The sequence below is a fragment of the Stenella coeruleoalba genome, assembly GCF_951394435.1.
Source record: "Stenella coeruleoalba genome assembly, chromosome: 3".
In the NCBI taxonomy this organism is placed as follows: Eukaryota; Metazoa; Chordata; class Mammalia; order Artiodactyla; family Delphinidae; genus Stenella; species Stenella coeruleoalba.
The window spans coordinates 108199748-108217705 of NC_137148.1; the positions used below are offsets into that span (position 1 = coordinate 108199748).

At 35.7% G+C, this 17958-nt stretch overlaps 1 protein-coding gene across 6 annotated transcripts in view; it reads left to right on the plus strand.

Annotated features, from left to right (window-relative positions):
- The window catches only part of LYRM7 (LYR motif containing 7), a 49945-nt gene extending 36822 nt beyond the window's left edge, over positions 1–13123 (plus strand). For 2 of the 6 annotated variants that reach the window (XM_079917419.1, XM_079917420.1), the window contains exon 5: positions 5726–10521. In XM_079917419.1, the coding sequence (XP_079773545.1) occupies positions 5726–5796 (71 nt within the window). In that variant the 3' untranslated portion in view covers positions 5797–10521. Of the gene's footprint in view, positions 1–4392; positions 4568–5725; positions 10522–11357; positions 12536–12574 lie in introns of those variants that run through there. The other 4 variants (XR_013827661.1, XR_013827662.1, XR_013827663.1 and 1 more) reach the window with 4 other exon arrangements.
- The last annotated feature ends 4835 nt before the right edge of the window (positions 13124–17958 follow it).

Below are 17958 nucleotides of genomic sequence, written 5' to 3' on the forward strand. Positions count from 1 at the left end.
CAATTTTGCTTATCTTCTCAGAACCAGTTTTTAGTTTTATGATCTTTGCTATTGTTTTTTTTTGTTTCTATTTCATTTATTTCTGCTCTTATCTTTATGATTTCTTTCCTTCTACTAACTGTGGGTTTTGTTTGTTTTCTTTCTCTAGTTCCTTTAGGTGTAAGGTTAGATTGTTTGAGATTTTTCTTGTTTCTTGAAGTAGGCTTGTGTAGCTATAAACTTCCCTCTTAGAACTGCTTTTGCTGCATCCCATAGGTCTTGAATCATTGTGTTTTCGTTGTCATTTGTCTCTAGATATTTTTTGATTTTCTCTTTGATTTCTTCAATGATCTCTTGGTTATTTAGTAATGTATTGTTTAGCCTCCATGTGTTTGTGTTTTTAACATTTTTTTCCCTGTAATTGATTTCTGATCTCATAGTGTTGTGGTCAGAAAAGATGCTTGATATGATTTCAATTTTCTTAAATTTACTGAGGCTTAATTTGTGACCCAAGATGTGATCTATCCTGGAGAATGTTCCATGCACACTTGAGAAGAAAGTGTAATCTGTTTTTGGTTGGAATGTCCTATAAATATCAAATCTATCTGGTCTATTGTGTCATTTAAAGCTTGTGTTTCCTTACTAATTTTCTGTTTGGATGATCTGTCCATTGGTGTAACTGAGGTGTTAAAGTCCCCCACTATTACTGTGTTACTGTTTCCACTTTTATAACTGTTAGCAGTTTCCTTATGTATTGAGGTGCTCCTGTGTTGAGTGCATATATATTTATAATGGTTATATCTTCTTGGATTGTTCCCTTGATCACTATATAGTGTCCTTCCTTGTCTCTTATAACATTCTTTATTTTAAAGTCTATTTTATCTGATATGAGTATTGCTACTTCAGCTTTCTTTTGATTTCCATTTGCATGGAATATCTTTTTCCATCCCCTCACTTTCAGTTTGTATGTGTCCCTAGGTGTGAAGTGGGTTTCTTGTAGAAAGCATATATATGGGTCTTATTTTTGTATCCGTTCAGCGAGCCTGTGTCTTTTGGTTGGAGCATTTAATCCATTCACATTTAAGGTAATTATCAATATGTATGTTCCTATTACTATTTTCTTAATTGTTATGGGTTTGTTTTCGTCGGTCCTTTTCTTCTTTTGTGTTTCCCACTTAGAGTAGTTCCTTTAGCATTTGTTGTAGAGCTGGCTTGGTGGTGCCGAATTCTCTTAGCTTTTGCTTGTCTGTAAAGCTTTTGATTTCTCCATCGAATCTGAATGAGATCCTTGCTGGGTAGAGTAGTTTTGGTTGTAGGTTCTTCCTTTTCATCACTAAATATATCGTGCCACTCCCTTCTGGCTTGTAGAGTTTCTGCTGAGAAATCAACTGTTAACCTTATGGGAATTCCCTTGTATGTTATTTGTCATTTTTCCCTTGTTGCTTTTGATAATTTTTCTTTGTCTTTAATTTTTGTCAATTTGATTACTATGTGTCTTGGTGTGTTTGTTTCTCCTTGGGTTTATGCTGCCTGGGACTCTCTGTGCTTCCTGGACTTGGGTGGCTGTTTCCTTTCCCATGTTAGGGGAGTTTTCGACTACAGTCTCTTCAAATATTTTCTCAGGTCCTTTCTCTCTCTCTTCTCCTTCTGGGACCCCTATAATGTGAATGTTGTTGCGTTTAACGTTGTCCCAGAGGTCTCTTAGGCTGTCTTCATTTCTTTTCATTCTTTTTTCTTTATTCTGTTCCATGGCAGTGAATTCCACCATTCTGTCTTCCAGATCACTCATCTGTTCTTTTGCCTCAGTTATTCTGCTGTTGATTTCTTCCAGTGTATTTTTCGTTTCATTTATTGTATTGTTCATCTCTGTTTGTTTGTTCTTTAATTCTTCTACATGTTTGTTCTTTAATTCTTCTACGTCTGTTAAACATTTCTCGCATCTTCTCGATATTTGCCTCCATTCTTTTTCTGAGGTCCTGGATCATCTTCACTATCATTATTCTGAATTCCTTTTCTAGAAGGTTTCCTATCTCCACTTTCATTTAGTTGTTTTTCTGGGGTTTTATCTTGTTCCTTCATCTGGTACATAGCCCTCTGCCTTTTCATCTTTCTGTGAATGTGGTTTTTGTTCCACAGGCTGCAGGATTGTAGTTGCTCTTGCTTCTGCTGTCTGTCCTCTGTATTTATATATACTTTGAAATGATCACCACAGTAAGTCTAGTTAATCTGTCCCCATACATAGTTACAAAAATTTTTTTTGGGGGGGATGAGTACTTTTAAGATTCTATTAGCAACTTTCAAGTATGCAGTACAGTATTATTAACTAAAGTTACTGTGCTGTACTTAAGAGACTATTATATATTTATTTCTATATCTTCATTTTGTGATGTAATGTCTAGCAAAAAATAAGCACATGTATGTTTGATAAGTGAAATAATTTACTGCCATTGTTAATAAGTTAAAACCTAAATTATAATTTGCTGTCTGGTGAAACCTCCAAAGATTTGGTAACAGCAAGTGAGATATAAAAAATGGTTAAATAATACTTATTTAACTGGTTTTCATTTCAGTAAGCCAGATTTACCATGTGGCTCATAAGAGCATTATCTTTAGTCAGATCACTTATTTTTTTGTGAGAATTTCAGTTTTCCTTTTGAATTCATTTTAGTAATATCTCTAAAATATTTTTTAATGATTCAGATTTACAGAAAAAGTGCAAGAAAAGTTGAAGAATATGTGAATTTCCTTTATCCAGATTCTACAAATGCTAACATTTTACCACATTTGCTTTATCATCTCTCCCTCATTTTTTTCTTGAACTTTCTGAAGCTAAATACAGGCATAATGTACTGTTTCCCCCAAATGAGCATTTTTCAGATCATAACAGCCCACTTGGGTTTAGATCTGGAGAAATACTTCAGTGTGTATTTCTTAAGAATACTACATTGTGTATTTCCTAAATTTGTAAAGACGTTCTCTTATATGACAACAGTATAATTATCAAAATCAGTATATTAACATTGATTCAGTTCTGTTATTCAAATTTTCCATTTGACCTAAGAGTGCCCTTTATAGTAGAAGAAAAAAAATGGATTGGATCTCTGGTCTAGGGTCCAATTGAAGGTCACACAGATCGCATTCAATCATCATGTTTGTGTGTGTGTGTGTGTGTGTGTGTGTGTGTGTGTATGTTTCCAGCATCGTGATTTAATTAAGGGAGCATATTCATTGTAGAGAATATATTGATGATTGTAAATGTGACTCCTCATTACAGCCTTAAAATTTTTGAAACACCAAAGCACAAAGATGTCAACTATATAACCAAACTACAGGTACAAAACAAGGGCTTCCCTGGTGGCGCAGCGGCTGAGAGTCCGCCTGCCGATGCAGGGGACACGGGTTCGTGCCCCGGTCCGGGAAGATCCCACATGCCGCAGAGTGGCTGGGCCCATGAGCCATGGCCGCTGAGCCTGCGTGTCCGGAGCCTGTGCTCCGCAACGGGAGAGGCCGCAACAGTGAGAGGCCCACGTACTGCAAAACAAAACAAAACAAAAACAAAACAAGTACATGTATTTTCCACACTCCAAAATTGAGTACACACTGTACTGTCATAGGGAAGGGGGTTACCAATGATGACCTGACAATAAAGTACTCAAGATTGATATACCAAAATAAAATATAAAATAGGAGTTTATAAAAACAAGTTTGACAGTAGCAGAGAGGACCCTTTTCATTTCTGAGCAAAAATGCATTTCATTATACATACTCTCTCCTAAAATGAATAAATCAGTTACTTGAGAATGTTCTATTTATTTCTTCCATTATACAACAACATTCTCCGTGTCTTTTGAAAAAAAAATATTGTGCGGGAACTGTGGGATAAGCATGCATGTGAATGGAACAGCACAATTACAGTGGTTCTTACAACTCACTTCTAGATAAGAAGAAAGTGTTATTCATTAGTGTGGCCCCATCTTAGCCAATATTCAGTTTGGAAAGACACTGGGTTAAGATCAGAATGAACTGAAATTCCAAGTTCTACAATTGATGATTATATATGCCATTGTATTAGTGAGGCTTCTTTTTTTTGTTTTTATTGAAGTATAGTTCATCTACAATGTTGTGTTAGTTTCTACTGTACAGAAAAGTGAATTGGCCACACATACACATATATCCACTCTTCTCTACATTCCCCTCCCATACATGTCATTATAGAGTATTGAGAAGAGCTCCCCGAGCTACACAGCAGGTCCCTATGAGCATCTGCCATTACATGTAGTAGTATGTATATGTTTTTAGTCTTCCTTAATCTGGAGCAGTTCCTTAGTCTTTCTTTGTCTTTCATGACCTTGTTCTTTTTTTTTTTTTCTGCGGTACGCGGGCCTCTCACTGCTGTGGCCTCTCCCGTTGCAGAGCACAGGCTCCGGACTCGCAGCCTCAGCGGCCATGGCTCACGGGCCCAGCCGCTCCGCGGCATGCGGGATCCTCCCGGACCGGGGCACGAACCCGTGTCCCCTGCATCGGCAGGCGGACTCTCAACCACTGCGCCACCAGGGAAGCCCGACCTTGTTCTTTTTGAAGAATATAGGCAAGTTATTTCATAGAATTTGGTGTGAGCATTTTTTGATCATGGCAGTTCACCTGGATACAGCTCTTCTAAAAACTTTCTATCTTAAGAGCTTTACCTCAGTTGACTCCAGCAGGATGTCTTCCCTAGGACTCAGCATTTGTTGTTGTTGTTCTTGAACAGTGTTTCTCAGTGGGGCCCTATTGTCATTTTGAGCAGATAGTTCTGCACTACACAGACTATCCCACACATCCCTGGCTCCTCTCTAAATTCCAGTAGCATTCTTCAGTTGGTGTGACCACCCAGAACACCTCCAGTTGAGAACCACTGTTATGTAAAATTTGAAATCGCATGCAGGATCTTAGTTCCCCAAACAGGGATGAACCCAGGTGCCCTGCAGTGGAAGCGCAGAGTCCTAACCACTGGACTGCCAGGGAAGTCACTGAAATCTTTAAATTAGGAAAGTGGTCTTGCTTTTTATATAGTTGGTAGCATGAACTAATTTTCCAGTTGATGGTTTTAATTAATTTATTTATTTTTGGCTATGTTGGGTCTTTGTTGCTGCGCTCAGGCTTTTTCTAGTTGCGGAAAAGCGGGGCTGCTCTTCATTGCAGTGCATGGGCTTCTCACTGCGGTGGCTTTTCTTGTTGCAGAGCACGGGCTCTAGGCGTGTGGGCTCAGTAGTTGTGGCTCGTGGGCTCTAGAGTGGGCACAAGCTCAGTAGTTGTGGTGCACGGGTTTAGTTGCTCTGCGGCATGTGGGATCTTCCTGGACCAGGGCTCAAACCCGTGTCCCCTGCATTGACAGGAAGATTCTTAACCACTGTGCCACCAGGGAAGTCCCCAGTTGATGGTTTTAATTATCATTAATCTGTAATCTGCTACTGACAGCGTGCTTTAGCTGAATTCTAGTCAGTTATTTAGTTATATTTAATAAATTGATGGTAAATGGTTAAGTTGGTCATGTATGTTTTTGTATAATCTGAAATGAGAGTCCTATTAACTATCTCCATTTAAAATCAGGAACGCTACCTTACAAGTTAACTGAAATAAAATATCACTGGGAAGATTTATTTTAAAACTAGATAATTTACTGTTACACATTTTAGGGGGAAATGAGTGTATTTGCATTTTATTTTAATTTTAATGATGTTAAATATTCTTCTTGTTTTTCTTTCAGAATTGGTCCCTAGGAAAGACCTTCTTATAGAAAATGTGCCGTATTGTGATGCACCAACTCAGAAGCAATGAATTTTTCTCGAATAAAATTAAATCTTCATCATTTTTAATTTTAACGTATATAACTCTGGCTAAACTCCTGGAAATGCAAATATTTTTCTCTGAAATGGCATATTGAAATTGAGTGCATTAAATTATAGTTTCATAATTAAGTTTCACGTTGAAAGAACATTGCTGAAAACTGCAGAACATAGTTAAATATTTCTAAAGAACATTAGGTAAGAAGACATTTCATTTTCACTGAAAATCAAACTGTATAAAGTGAAATAAATGCTTAGGGAGGTATATTATATTCACTTCTGTTTGACCTTAATGAGTATTTTGGTTTTATCATAGCTATTTGAGAATGAAGTGTTTTGACAGGTTGGTGGGTTTTCTTCCCATGTGAAATGAAACTATTAGATTAAAATTATTAGATTAAGTTAACATTTAGTCCCGAAAAGAATTGGTCTAAAAACCACAGTGTGTGCCAACTTTCCACAGAAGGCAGCCTTTGTTCCTAAAGCACTGAAATTATTCCTGTAGCTAACAAATAATTATACAGTTTCCTTTTAGAGATAGAGTGTATCTCTGTTCCTAAAAGAAAATTTTTAATCAGTCTTCTGAAGATAGATGAATAAAATGTCAAAATCACGTAACATAACTGTGGAATAAAGAAATTCTAATTTTTTAAGGAAATAGTGTCCCTTGATCCAACTATATAATATAGGCTTAGTAGAATTAGCTGTACTTAGACCACAGCTAGACCTTATTGTGAAAATGTAATATATGGCTGCATCCTCTTCATTTTAATCAATAAAATCTAAATGGCTTTTTTTTTTTCTCCAACATTTTTCATCCCTGACAAGATTGACAGTATCACAGAACAGCTTGGCATTCTACCATCTAATGATAGGAACTATAAAACTGTGTTTAATATTCTTCTTGTTTCTCTTTTATCTATGCATCTTTACCATTCTGTTTTCTCAGTGAGCAGTGTATTCTCTTCCATTCACTGGTCAGTTCTCCCATTTGATGATGATACAGCGTTTTTAATTTTTACAAGATTCTCAATGCGAGCTTTGTTTGTTGGCAAACATATTGGTATTGCCATGCTCAATATAAAATGTCATGTTTTAAAATAATTTAATTTTAGTAGATAAAAAAATTATCAAAATTGCCTAGACATAGTACACTTAACAGTAAACCAGAGACTACCTTTAATGCCTCCTAATACTTTGGAGATTAGTAGTCTGCGAAATGGATTATATAGGTCAAAAGATTTGCTACATAATTTTTTTATGTCTCACGCCTCTTTCTTATTGTGTGTATGGAAATTATACCTACATAAACGTTGTTTCAGATTTGAAATTTGCCCTTATAAGAAAATGCTAAAGGTCGTCATGACACAATCACTGGTAAATTCTCTGACTTACTATTATTTCAGTAAGTGTCTATATTATGTCTTTTGAGGAAAGTTGGCTAAAATAGTTTAAATTTAATATATATTTTAATTGTTTTAATATTATTTAACATTTTTAGAAGTTTCTAGTTTTTTTCTTTAACCTGAATTCCCTTGTTCCATTCTTCACTCATGTTAATTTAAATATCTCATCAAAAAATAGTTGTTTTTTTTTACAATCTAGTTATCATTAGGAGCAACAGAGATTAATAACTAACATGTTACATAAAATAAAAAATGATCATTCAGATGTTTATTTTATTGAAGCTAGTACGTTAGACATTTTAAGATATATACTATATATGTATATGTATTATATATATATATAGTGATTTTGTGCCTTAAGACTATGCAGTACAGTTCCTATGTAATATACCAGGATATCAACAATAGGTTTCACTGTCATAAAGTTTTGAGAGATTTGGCACCCTGTCCTTAAAGAGCATATATTTATATTTCAAATTAATTTTAACATTATTTAATAGTTTTATTAGATCAGTTAAAACAATTTATGAGTTCTTGGCCTGTTGTGAAACAAAGATTGTCAGTATTCTAGAGAGTAAATTTTGAGAATGATGATTATCTAAGTGCCTGACTTCTCTGTGGTACAATGTCAGATTTAATTAAATCTTTTTTAGTTAGTTAAAAAAAAGGTTCCCATGTTCCCAGAGGGAATTACCCACATCTAACATTTCACTTTGACTATTGAAACCCAGTGAAAGTGGGTGGGTGCAAATTCTAATTGCAGATATCTAGGCTCAGAGGCCCAGCAGGACTTTGTAAAACAGTCTTTTGGCAGAAGTCAGAAAGGGTGTATGCCAGGAGACTTAGATTTGGCAAGCATATGTGGGGAAGAATCCTTCACTAAAGATTTGAAGCTAAAGGAAATATGAGAGATAGTTTGCATAACATCTAATTCAGAACATTGAAATTAAGATTTGAGTATAATTGTGTTTAAGTTGGTCCTCATTTTGCCTTCAGTTGCATATTTTAACATCAGTACAATGTCCAAAAAGCACACAATAATAAGAATAGGTAGAATTTCTACACTCATTGACAAAACCAATCATTTCACTGTAAACACAAAGCCATAGGTCAACAAAGAAGTGAAAATTCCATTTCTTAAGCAGAATTTTCTAAAGTGAAAGTAGATAAATAAAAAATTAATGTAACTTTACTATATATCAGGAGTAACCTATCAGAAATGAAATGGAAAAAAGATCCTGTGTATAATAGCAAACTAAACTAAAATAGGAAGCAACATTTTAAAAAAACTGTAAAACTTAAAAATGAAAGATGTACTGTGTTCCTAGATGGGACAGTTGAAAATTGTAGAGATGACAGTTCTTTAAAATGTAATCTATCAAGACCCCAACAGATTCACAGATATGTGTACATAAAAATATAAAACTTCTGTATTCTGTGAAAGCTACTATAAATAAAGTTTAGAGAAATTTGCCACCGATGTAGTAATTAAAATAGTTAAGATATAAAATGTTCCTATGACTCAGCAAAAGATAACTCTATGGAAAAATGGGCAAATGATATAAATAAGAAATTCATAAAACAAGCAATACTAACCCATTTAGTGGTCAAAGAAATGTAGGTTAAAACAAAGGAAACATTTTTCGTCATCAAAGTTGCAAAAGTTAAAGAAACTGGTCATATCCAGTATATGTAAAGGTGATACGCATGTGAGAAAATGGGCACTCTCATATATTTCAGGAAGGAATGTAAGTTATAGGGCCTTTTTGAAAGGGAAATTGACATCAAAATTTAAAATAAACATACTATTCAGAATGTATCCCAGTGGCTCACAAGAATACTAATAAATGTACACCTCAAGTATATGTACAGAAATTTCTACAGCATTGTTTAAACAGCCTAAATTTCCAAATTTAGGGGAACAATGAAGGAAGATATGGCTCGTTCATACTCTGGGATATTATGCAGAAGTTGAAAAGTATGATATAGAATATATATATATATGTATATATATATACATGTCAAGTGAAAGAAGCACGTCACAGAATATATATTCTCTTTGAATCCACTTAGATACAAAACAACTATTTTTGTACACATATATGCATATGTGTATATAAATACATAGAAGTAATGCATGCTAAATGTTAATAATTAGTCTGGGAGAAAAATGAGATTTGGGGAAGGGGACTAGTAACTTGAGGACTTTTATTCTGATAACTCCTGAATGTTTAAATGTTTTATAATTTTTAAAGGACAATAATACCTAAGCTACTAGTGATTTTTATGTAAAATTTTAAATTATAAAATGTTTCAAATATCAGCAACTGGTACATCAGACACTCGTAAACCTAATTCCCACATTTGACAGATGTTACATTTTGCCATATTTGTTTAACAAAAATCTTCTTCCTTTTAAGTCATAAAATCCTGTAAAGCTGAAATCCTACCTACCTTTTTATTTTCTTGTCTCATTTCAGAGATAATCACTATTTTATAGTCAGTGGATATCACTCCTGTACTTGTTTTTATACTTTTATCAAACGTGTGTGTGTTCAAAACAATATATTGTATTGTTCTGTGGCTTTAAAATGCAAGTGAATGGTGTTATGCTCCATATATTCTGCAACTTACTTTTCATCACACATTAGGTTCTGAGGTTTATCTATACTGTTGGATAAATATCTAGGTCTTTCACTTTTATGTCTTATTCCATTGTAAGAATAAGCTAGTTTATTTATCCATGTCTCTTGATAAACAATAGTATTGTTTCATTTTTTTGATATTGCAAATGAATTTACTGAAAGCACTAGCACATGGATTCTTGCACCCATGTAAAAGTTTATCTAGGTATATACCAAGAAGCAGAACTGTTGAGGCATAGGGTATGTACATATTCCAGTTTTCCAGGAATTTTTCACTTGTTCTTTAAAGTAACTGTACCAATTTATACCCCAATCAACCCTGTGTGAGAGATCCCTTTTCACCATATCCTCACTGTTATTGTTATATATAACTTTTCTCATTTTTGTCAAACTCATGGATATGAAAAGCTATCACATTGTTTTAATTTGCATTTCTGGATTACTGGTGAGGTAGATCAGCTTGTCATGCTTATGGTCATTACAGTTTTCCATTATGAATGTGTATTCATATCCTTTGTTCACTTTTCTCTATTGGGTTGTCTGGCTTTTTCTTACTGATCCTTTATATACTCTTGATATTAATCCTGTGTTGGTTATCTGTGGTACAATTGCCTTTTTCCAATATGTGACTTGTCTTTCAATTCTATTTATGATAAACCTGTAGTTTGGGACTTTTTTTTAATCATATTCATTAAAAAAACTTTTATTAATTTTGCCTTTATAGCTTTTTAAGAAATTCTTTCTACTCCAAATCATAAAGATATTCTAGTACATTTTCCTCTGAATGTTCAAGTTTTGCTTTTTATGTTTGGGCCTTTACGTCATCTAGAATTTATTTTTATTTATGACATGAGAGAGGGATCTAATTTTATTTTTTTTAATGAGTTAACAGTTTGCTTCACCATCATTTATTGAATGGTCCGTCCTTTTCCTGATAACATGTAAAGCTACTTTGATCATATCCCAAGTTACTATATATTGGAATCAGTCTAACCCTCTTAGCTATTCAAAGACTTTGCTCCTACAGTTGTCCCCCTCCTCTGCCAAATATCTTTTTCCCTTTCTCCACTGGATTGTTCTCAACAGCATTCAACATTCTGAAATATTTCCCATCAAAAAAAAAACTTTCTTGAACCCCAGCTCCCCACCTTGAGCTTCAGCACCATTTTTCTGCTCTTCTTTGTTCTAAGAGGTTTCTATATTTACTGTCTCCACTTCTGTCCCCATTCTCTCTTATACACACCCCAATCAGAATTTAATCCCAACCACTCCACTAAAACCCTTCTTGTCCCAGTTACCATTGACCTTTACTTGGTAAGTCCAAAGGTCAGTTCTCATTTCATACTTTATTCACCCTGTCAGTAGCAATTGCATAATTGTTCATTCCCTCTTTTTTGAACAAAGACCTAGACATGTGTTTATTATAGACCTACTACAAGTAAGATACAGCCATGAACCAAAGTAACAAAAATGCCTGCCTCATCTTCTGCTTGTGATTTTAGATACACTCTCAGCCCTTGTTGCTGCTCTCAGCCTTCTGTGGGAAGACTGACCTATATGAATCAGCTCAAGTGGCTCTTGTACCCTCTGACTTTTGGTTGGTTCAGCCAGTGGCCAGAGATCAGAAGGAGGGAAGAGAGTGAAGGCAGGTATTTTTTTTCCTGGCTCTATCCCTGAGAGGTTGCCTCATGCTGGCATTGTGCCTCAAAGTATCTCTCACGGTGACCTCTGTACAGTTCTTTCCTTCCAGTTTGGATAAGAGCTTCCCTCCCATCTTCAGATCTGGGGCATCAACATCTCATCTGCTACTATCCATGTGAGTTCCTTTACATGCACAGTTTTGTAAATAGACTCTTTATAAATAAATCTTCCTCAAACATGTATTTTTAAGTACATCATCTATTTCCTTTTAGGACTCTCACTAATTCACTGCCCTGGGGGAACTTAACTTTCTGTAGGTGAGAGACAGATAATAAACAAAATTAAAAAGTAAATAAGAAGGTGATAAGTAATGTGGAGGAAGATAAGGTAGAAAAGGGAAATAGGAAAGCCAGGAAGAACGAGGTGTTGCAATTTGAAGTCCTGCGATCAGGGAAGGTCTCACTAAGGAAGTGATAGTTGAGCAAAAACGAAGGATCTGAGGGATCTAGCCATGCAGATATCTAAGGGAAGAGCTTCCCAAGCAGAGCAAACTGCTAATGCAGTGTTCCTGAGACAGGTTCTTGTCTGCTATGTTTGAGGAGAACCAAGTGACAGGAGCAAAGTGATTTTAGGGGGAGAGTAGTAGGAGACAGAGTCATAGAAATGAGGGATTTCCCTGGTGGCTCAGTGGATAAGGCTCTGCATTCCCAAAGCAGGGGGCCTGGATTTGATCCCTGGTCAGGGAACTAGATCCCACATGCATGCCGCAACTAAGGAGCCCGCCTGCTGCAACTAAGACCTGGTGCAAACAAATAAATAAATATATTTTTTTAAAAAGTCATGGAAATGATATGGTAGAAGGAGGCAGAGAGTAGATGCCAGGTTACGTAGGCTATTATAAGGACTGTGGTTTTTACTCTTAATAAAATGCAGAGCCATTAGATGGTTTTGGGAAGAGGAGTGATATGATCTGATTTTAAGTTTTAAAGACATCATTCTGGCTGTTGTGTTGAGAATAGACCATGGTGGCAAGGATGAATTCAGGGATACTAACTAGAAGTTTCTTGCGTTATTCTAGGTAAGAGATGATAGTGGCTTATACCAGAGTGGCAGCAGTGATGGTGGTGAGAAGTGGCAAAATTATGGGTATATTTTGATACAGCTCCTGGGTTTCCTGATGGATTGAATCTAAGGTAAGAGGAAAAGAAAAGAGTCAGGGATGATTCCCAAGGGTTTTGGCCTGTGCCGGTGGAAGGATATTGTTGCCGTCAATTGTACTGGTGAAAACAGACTAGATTTGTGAAAAAAGATCAGGCATTTCGTTTTGGGCATGTATTAATTGAAATATCTAGAAGGTATCCAAGTGGAGATGTTAATAAGACACTGGACTAAGATCTGAAGTTCAGGAAGTGGTCTGGGCTGGAGATATAAATTTGGGAGCCATTAATATAGATAAAATACTTACAGTCATGACATTGGATGAAATCACTAAGCAATTGACATAGAGAAGAACAAAAGTCCATGATTGAGTCTTTTGTGGCACTCCAATGTTAAAAGTTAAAGAGATAAGAAACAACAAGCACAAGAGACAAAGAAGTTTCTGAAAACAAGGAGAATGTAGAACAGAAGTTGGCAAACTGTGGCTCACAGGGGCCAAATCTGACCCACTGTCTTTTTTTGTAAATAAACTTTTATTGGAACACTACCACACTTATTCATTTACATATTCTCTATGGCTGCTTTCATACTACGGTGGCATAGTTGAGTAATTTCAACAAACTGTATTATCCACAAAGCCCAAAATTGTTATCTGGCCCCCTTGCAGAAAAAGCTTGTTGACCCCTGGTGTGTAGAGTCTTAGAAGCCAAATAAAAAAAGTGTTTCGTTGCGAGGGAGTGACTGCATTGCGATCATAATTAAAAATTCCACTAGGAAGGGCAACATGGAGCTGACTTTGGTGACTTTGGCAAGACAGTTTCAGTGAAATAATTGGAGAAACATACTCTTGTTGATTATTCCCAGATTGATCTTTAAATTTGTTGTAATCACAGTTAAAATTGCAGTAGGATTTTTATAAGGAACTGATAAAACTTACTCAAAAATTTATGAAGAATAATAAAAGTCCTTAAATAGCTAAATCAGCTATGACAAAAGAATAAAATTACATATCCATATGCAAAAAAATGGAACTTTGGTCTGTGCTTGACACCGTATACAACAATTATCTCAAAATCAATCATAGATCTAAATACAAAGCCTCAAACTGTAAAACTTCTTGAAGTAGCAGGAGAAAATCTTTGTGACTTTGGGTTAGACAAAGATTTCTAAGATATGACACCAAAAGCACAATACATGCAAGAAAAAATTAATAAACTGGACTTTGTCAAAATTAAAAACCTTTGCCCTGTAAAAGACAATTGTTAAGAGAATGAGAAGATAAGCCACAGATGGGGAGAAAATATTAAAAATCATAAACTGATTAAAAAAAAACTTGTTATCCGGAAAATATAAAAGACTTTTAATAAGAAAACAAAAAACAATTTTTTAATATTTGAGTAGATACTTTTTCAAAAAATATATAAATGGAAAAACTATATATGTACAAATGGAAAATAAGCACATAAAAAGATCTCAACATCATTAGTCATTACAAATTAAAATCATAATGAGATACTACTACATACCTATTATGATAGCTAAAATTAGAATGACTGAACATACCAAGTCTTGGCAAGGATGTAAAGGAACTGAAATCCTCATTCATTACTGAGAGAAATGTAAAATGGCAGGACAACTTTGGAAAACTATTCAGCCATTTCTTACAAAGTTAAACATATACTTCCTTTATAATCCAGACTTCCCGCTCCTAGGTATTTACCTAAGGGAAGTGAAAGCACAAAGACTTACATGTTTATATTACACAGCAAAAGAAATCATCAACAAAATGAAAAGGCAACTTCCAGACAGAAAATATTTGCAAATAATATATCTGATAAGGAGTTAATATCCAAATTATATAAAGAACTCATATAACTGAATAGCAAAAAAAAATCTAATTTTAAAATGGGCAGAGGATCTGAATAGACATTTTTCCAAAGAAGACATTCAGATGGCCAACAGGTACATGAAAAGATGTTTTTTTTTTTTGGCCACGCCACACAGCTTGTGGGATCATAGTTCCCCAACCAGGGATCAAACCCGAGCCCTCAGCTGTGAAAGCACGGGGTCCTAACCATTGGACCACCAGGGAATTACCGAAAAGATGTTCAGCATCACTAATCATCAGGGTAATGCAAATCAAAACCACAGTGAGCTATCATCTCACACCTGTTAGAATGGCTATTAGCAAAAAGACAAGAAATAGCAAGTGTTGGCAAGCATATGGAGAAAATGGAGCTCTTGTTCACTGGTAGTGGGAATGTAAATTGGTGGAGCCACTATGGAAAACAGTATGGAGGTTCCTCAAAAAATTAAAAATAGTACAACTGTGTGACCCACCTACTCCACTTCTGGGTATTTATCTGAAGAACATGAGAACACTAATTTGAAAAGGTATATGCACCCCTGTGTTCACTGCACCATTATTTATAATAGCCAAGATATGGAAACAACCTAAGTATCCATCAGTGGGTGAATGGATAAAGATGTGACATATATACACAATGGAATACTACTTAGCCATAGAAAAGAATGAAATCCTGCCATTTGAACAACATGGATGGACCTTGAAGGTATTATGCTAATTGAAGTAAGACAAATGGAGAAAGACAAAACACTTATGATTTCACTCATATGTGGAACCTTAAACAAAATAAAACAAAAACAAACTCATAGATACAGAGATTAGATTAGTGGTTGCCAGAGGGGGAGGGGTTGCCAGTGGGTGAAATGGTGAACAGGCCAACTGTATGGTGATGGATGGTAACCAAATTTGTGGTAGTGCTCACTTTGTAGTATATACAGATACAGCATTAAAGTATAATGCTGTATAATGTTGAAGTGTATATAATTTTTAAAAAATAGGCCTAGCATGTCATCCAGCAGTTCTCCTTCTGGGTGTTTATCTGAAGGAAATGAAAATGCTAACTGGAAAAAATATATGCACCCCTATGTTCATTGCAGCATTATTTACCATAGCCAAGACATGGAAGCAACCTAAGTGTCTTTTAATGAATGACTGGATAAGGAAAATGTTGTATGTGTCTGTATATATGTATATGTGTGTGTATGCATTTAATACAGTGCAATATCATTCAGCCATAAAAAAAGAAGGAAATCTTGCCGTTTATGACAACATAGGTGGACCTTGTCTTCTAAGTCAAATGGAGAAAGACAGATAATGGATGCTCTCACTTAGACATGAAATCTAAGAAGGAAACAAAACAAACAAAAAACCCAAACTCATAGTACTGGGTGTTTGCTGAAGGCAGGGTTTGAGGGGTGGGAGAAATGGGTGAAGGGAATCAAAAGGTACAAACTTCCAGTTGTAAAATAAATAAACCATGGGTTTGTAATGTACAGCATGGTGACTATAGTTAATAATATTGTATTATGTATTTGAAAGTTGCTAAGAGAACATATCTTAAAAGTTCTCATCACAAGAATAAAAGATTTGCAGCTGTGTGTAGACTTAATGTGGTGATCATTTGGCAATATATACAAACATTGAATCATTATGTTGTGTGCGTGATACTGGGATAATGTTGAATGTCAATTACATCTCAATTTTTTAAAAAAGACTTAGTTATAGCAGCCTTATTTGTAATGGTCCCAAACTGGAAACAACCCAAATATCCATCAGCAGATGAAGGAATAACCAAATTATATGTCTGTACAATGGAATACTTCTCATGAATAAAAAGAAATGAACTATTGCTGCAAACAACAACATAGATGCATCTCAAGGTACTTATCCTGAGTGAAAGAAACCAGACAAAAACAAGTACATATTTTATGATTCCTTTTCTATAAAGTTCTAGAAAACACAAATTAATTCATAGTGACTGAAAGCAGATCAGTGGTTGCCAGGGGATGAGAGCAGGGAGATGGGTGGAGGAAGAGACTGAAAAGGTACATGAGGAAATTTTAAAGGGTGATGGATATTTTCATTATCCTGATTGTGGTGATGGTTTCATGGGTGTATGTACATTTTTAATGTGTATAGTTTACTATATTTCAATCATAACTCAATAAAGCTGTTTAAAAAATACTACAAAGCCATAATTATTTTTTTTTTTAAGTGTAGTATTGGTGAAAGAACTGAAGGATGGTTAGCAGCTGACCAGAAGAGAGCTCAGGAGTAGAGGGGTAGACCCATATTCTCTCTCTCCCTTTCTCTCTCTGTTCCTTTTTCACAGTTATGTGTTCTTTATATCTTTTATATCTTTCATCATTTAAAGGTAATTTTGTACTCTTTCAGAATATTCCATTTGTTCATGACATAGTCTTTCCTCATGTGTTCTGTAGTTTTTTGTTTTTTGTTTTTTGTTTTGCAGTACACGGGCCTCTCACTGTTGTGGCCTCTCCCGTTGTGGAGCACAGGCTCTGGACGCGTAGGCTCAGCGGCCATGGCTCACGAGCCCAGCTGCTCCGCGGCACGTGGGATCTTCCCGGACTGGGGCACGAACCTGTGTCCCCTGCATCGGCAGGCGGACTCTCAACCACTGCACCACCAGGGAAGCCCTGTTCTGTAGTTTTTTAGTGTAAGTATATCTTGAAGGGAAATTGTTAATTCACTGAGGATCCCATATGGAGTTGTGGATTGTGATATAGGTGCTAGAGAATCAAAGACAAGACAGTCTAGCAGGAAAGACTCTCAGAAAGTAGGCAATTGTAGTGTAATTAGTGCTACACAGGAATTAGAGTTTTAAGAATATAAAGTAGTTTATTAGAAAGTGGTTTGTAAAATATAAATATATAAGATAATGTGCTTTTAATCTCTTGAAAGAAGTAAACATATAAAATAACTCATACCTAACATTTAAAATATATAAATTGGAATAAAAAAACGGGATTTTGTGAGGCAGGAGAAGTTTGGGGAAACCTTAATCTTTCTGCCACAAACTTCTTTTGTAGCATTTTTCTCTCCTGTTATCTTTTACTCTGGTAACAGAGTGAAAGGGCTACTGTTTTAGGTAAGATTTCCAGAGAAACGGACTTTGAGACAGAGATACGGATGCAGGAGTGCAGTCAGGAGTAACCTCTGTGAGGGAGTGAGAAGTGAGATAGGGCAGAAGGAGTTGTTGAACTGTGATGCAGCTGCAGAGGAGCCCTGGAGCTGAGCTGGCTTTCAGAATTCTGAACTGTGGGAAGGGGACTGGGCTTTTGTTCGCTGGTATCAACAGTCATTGAAGGTGGGGCAACCCCAGGGAAGAGAGAAAACCTTAGTGAGGCAGCTTCCTCAGTGCGACAGCTCCTAAAAAGAACAGTAGCTGTGCACAGTCCCAGGAGCTAAGGAAATGA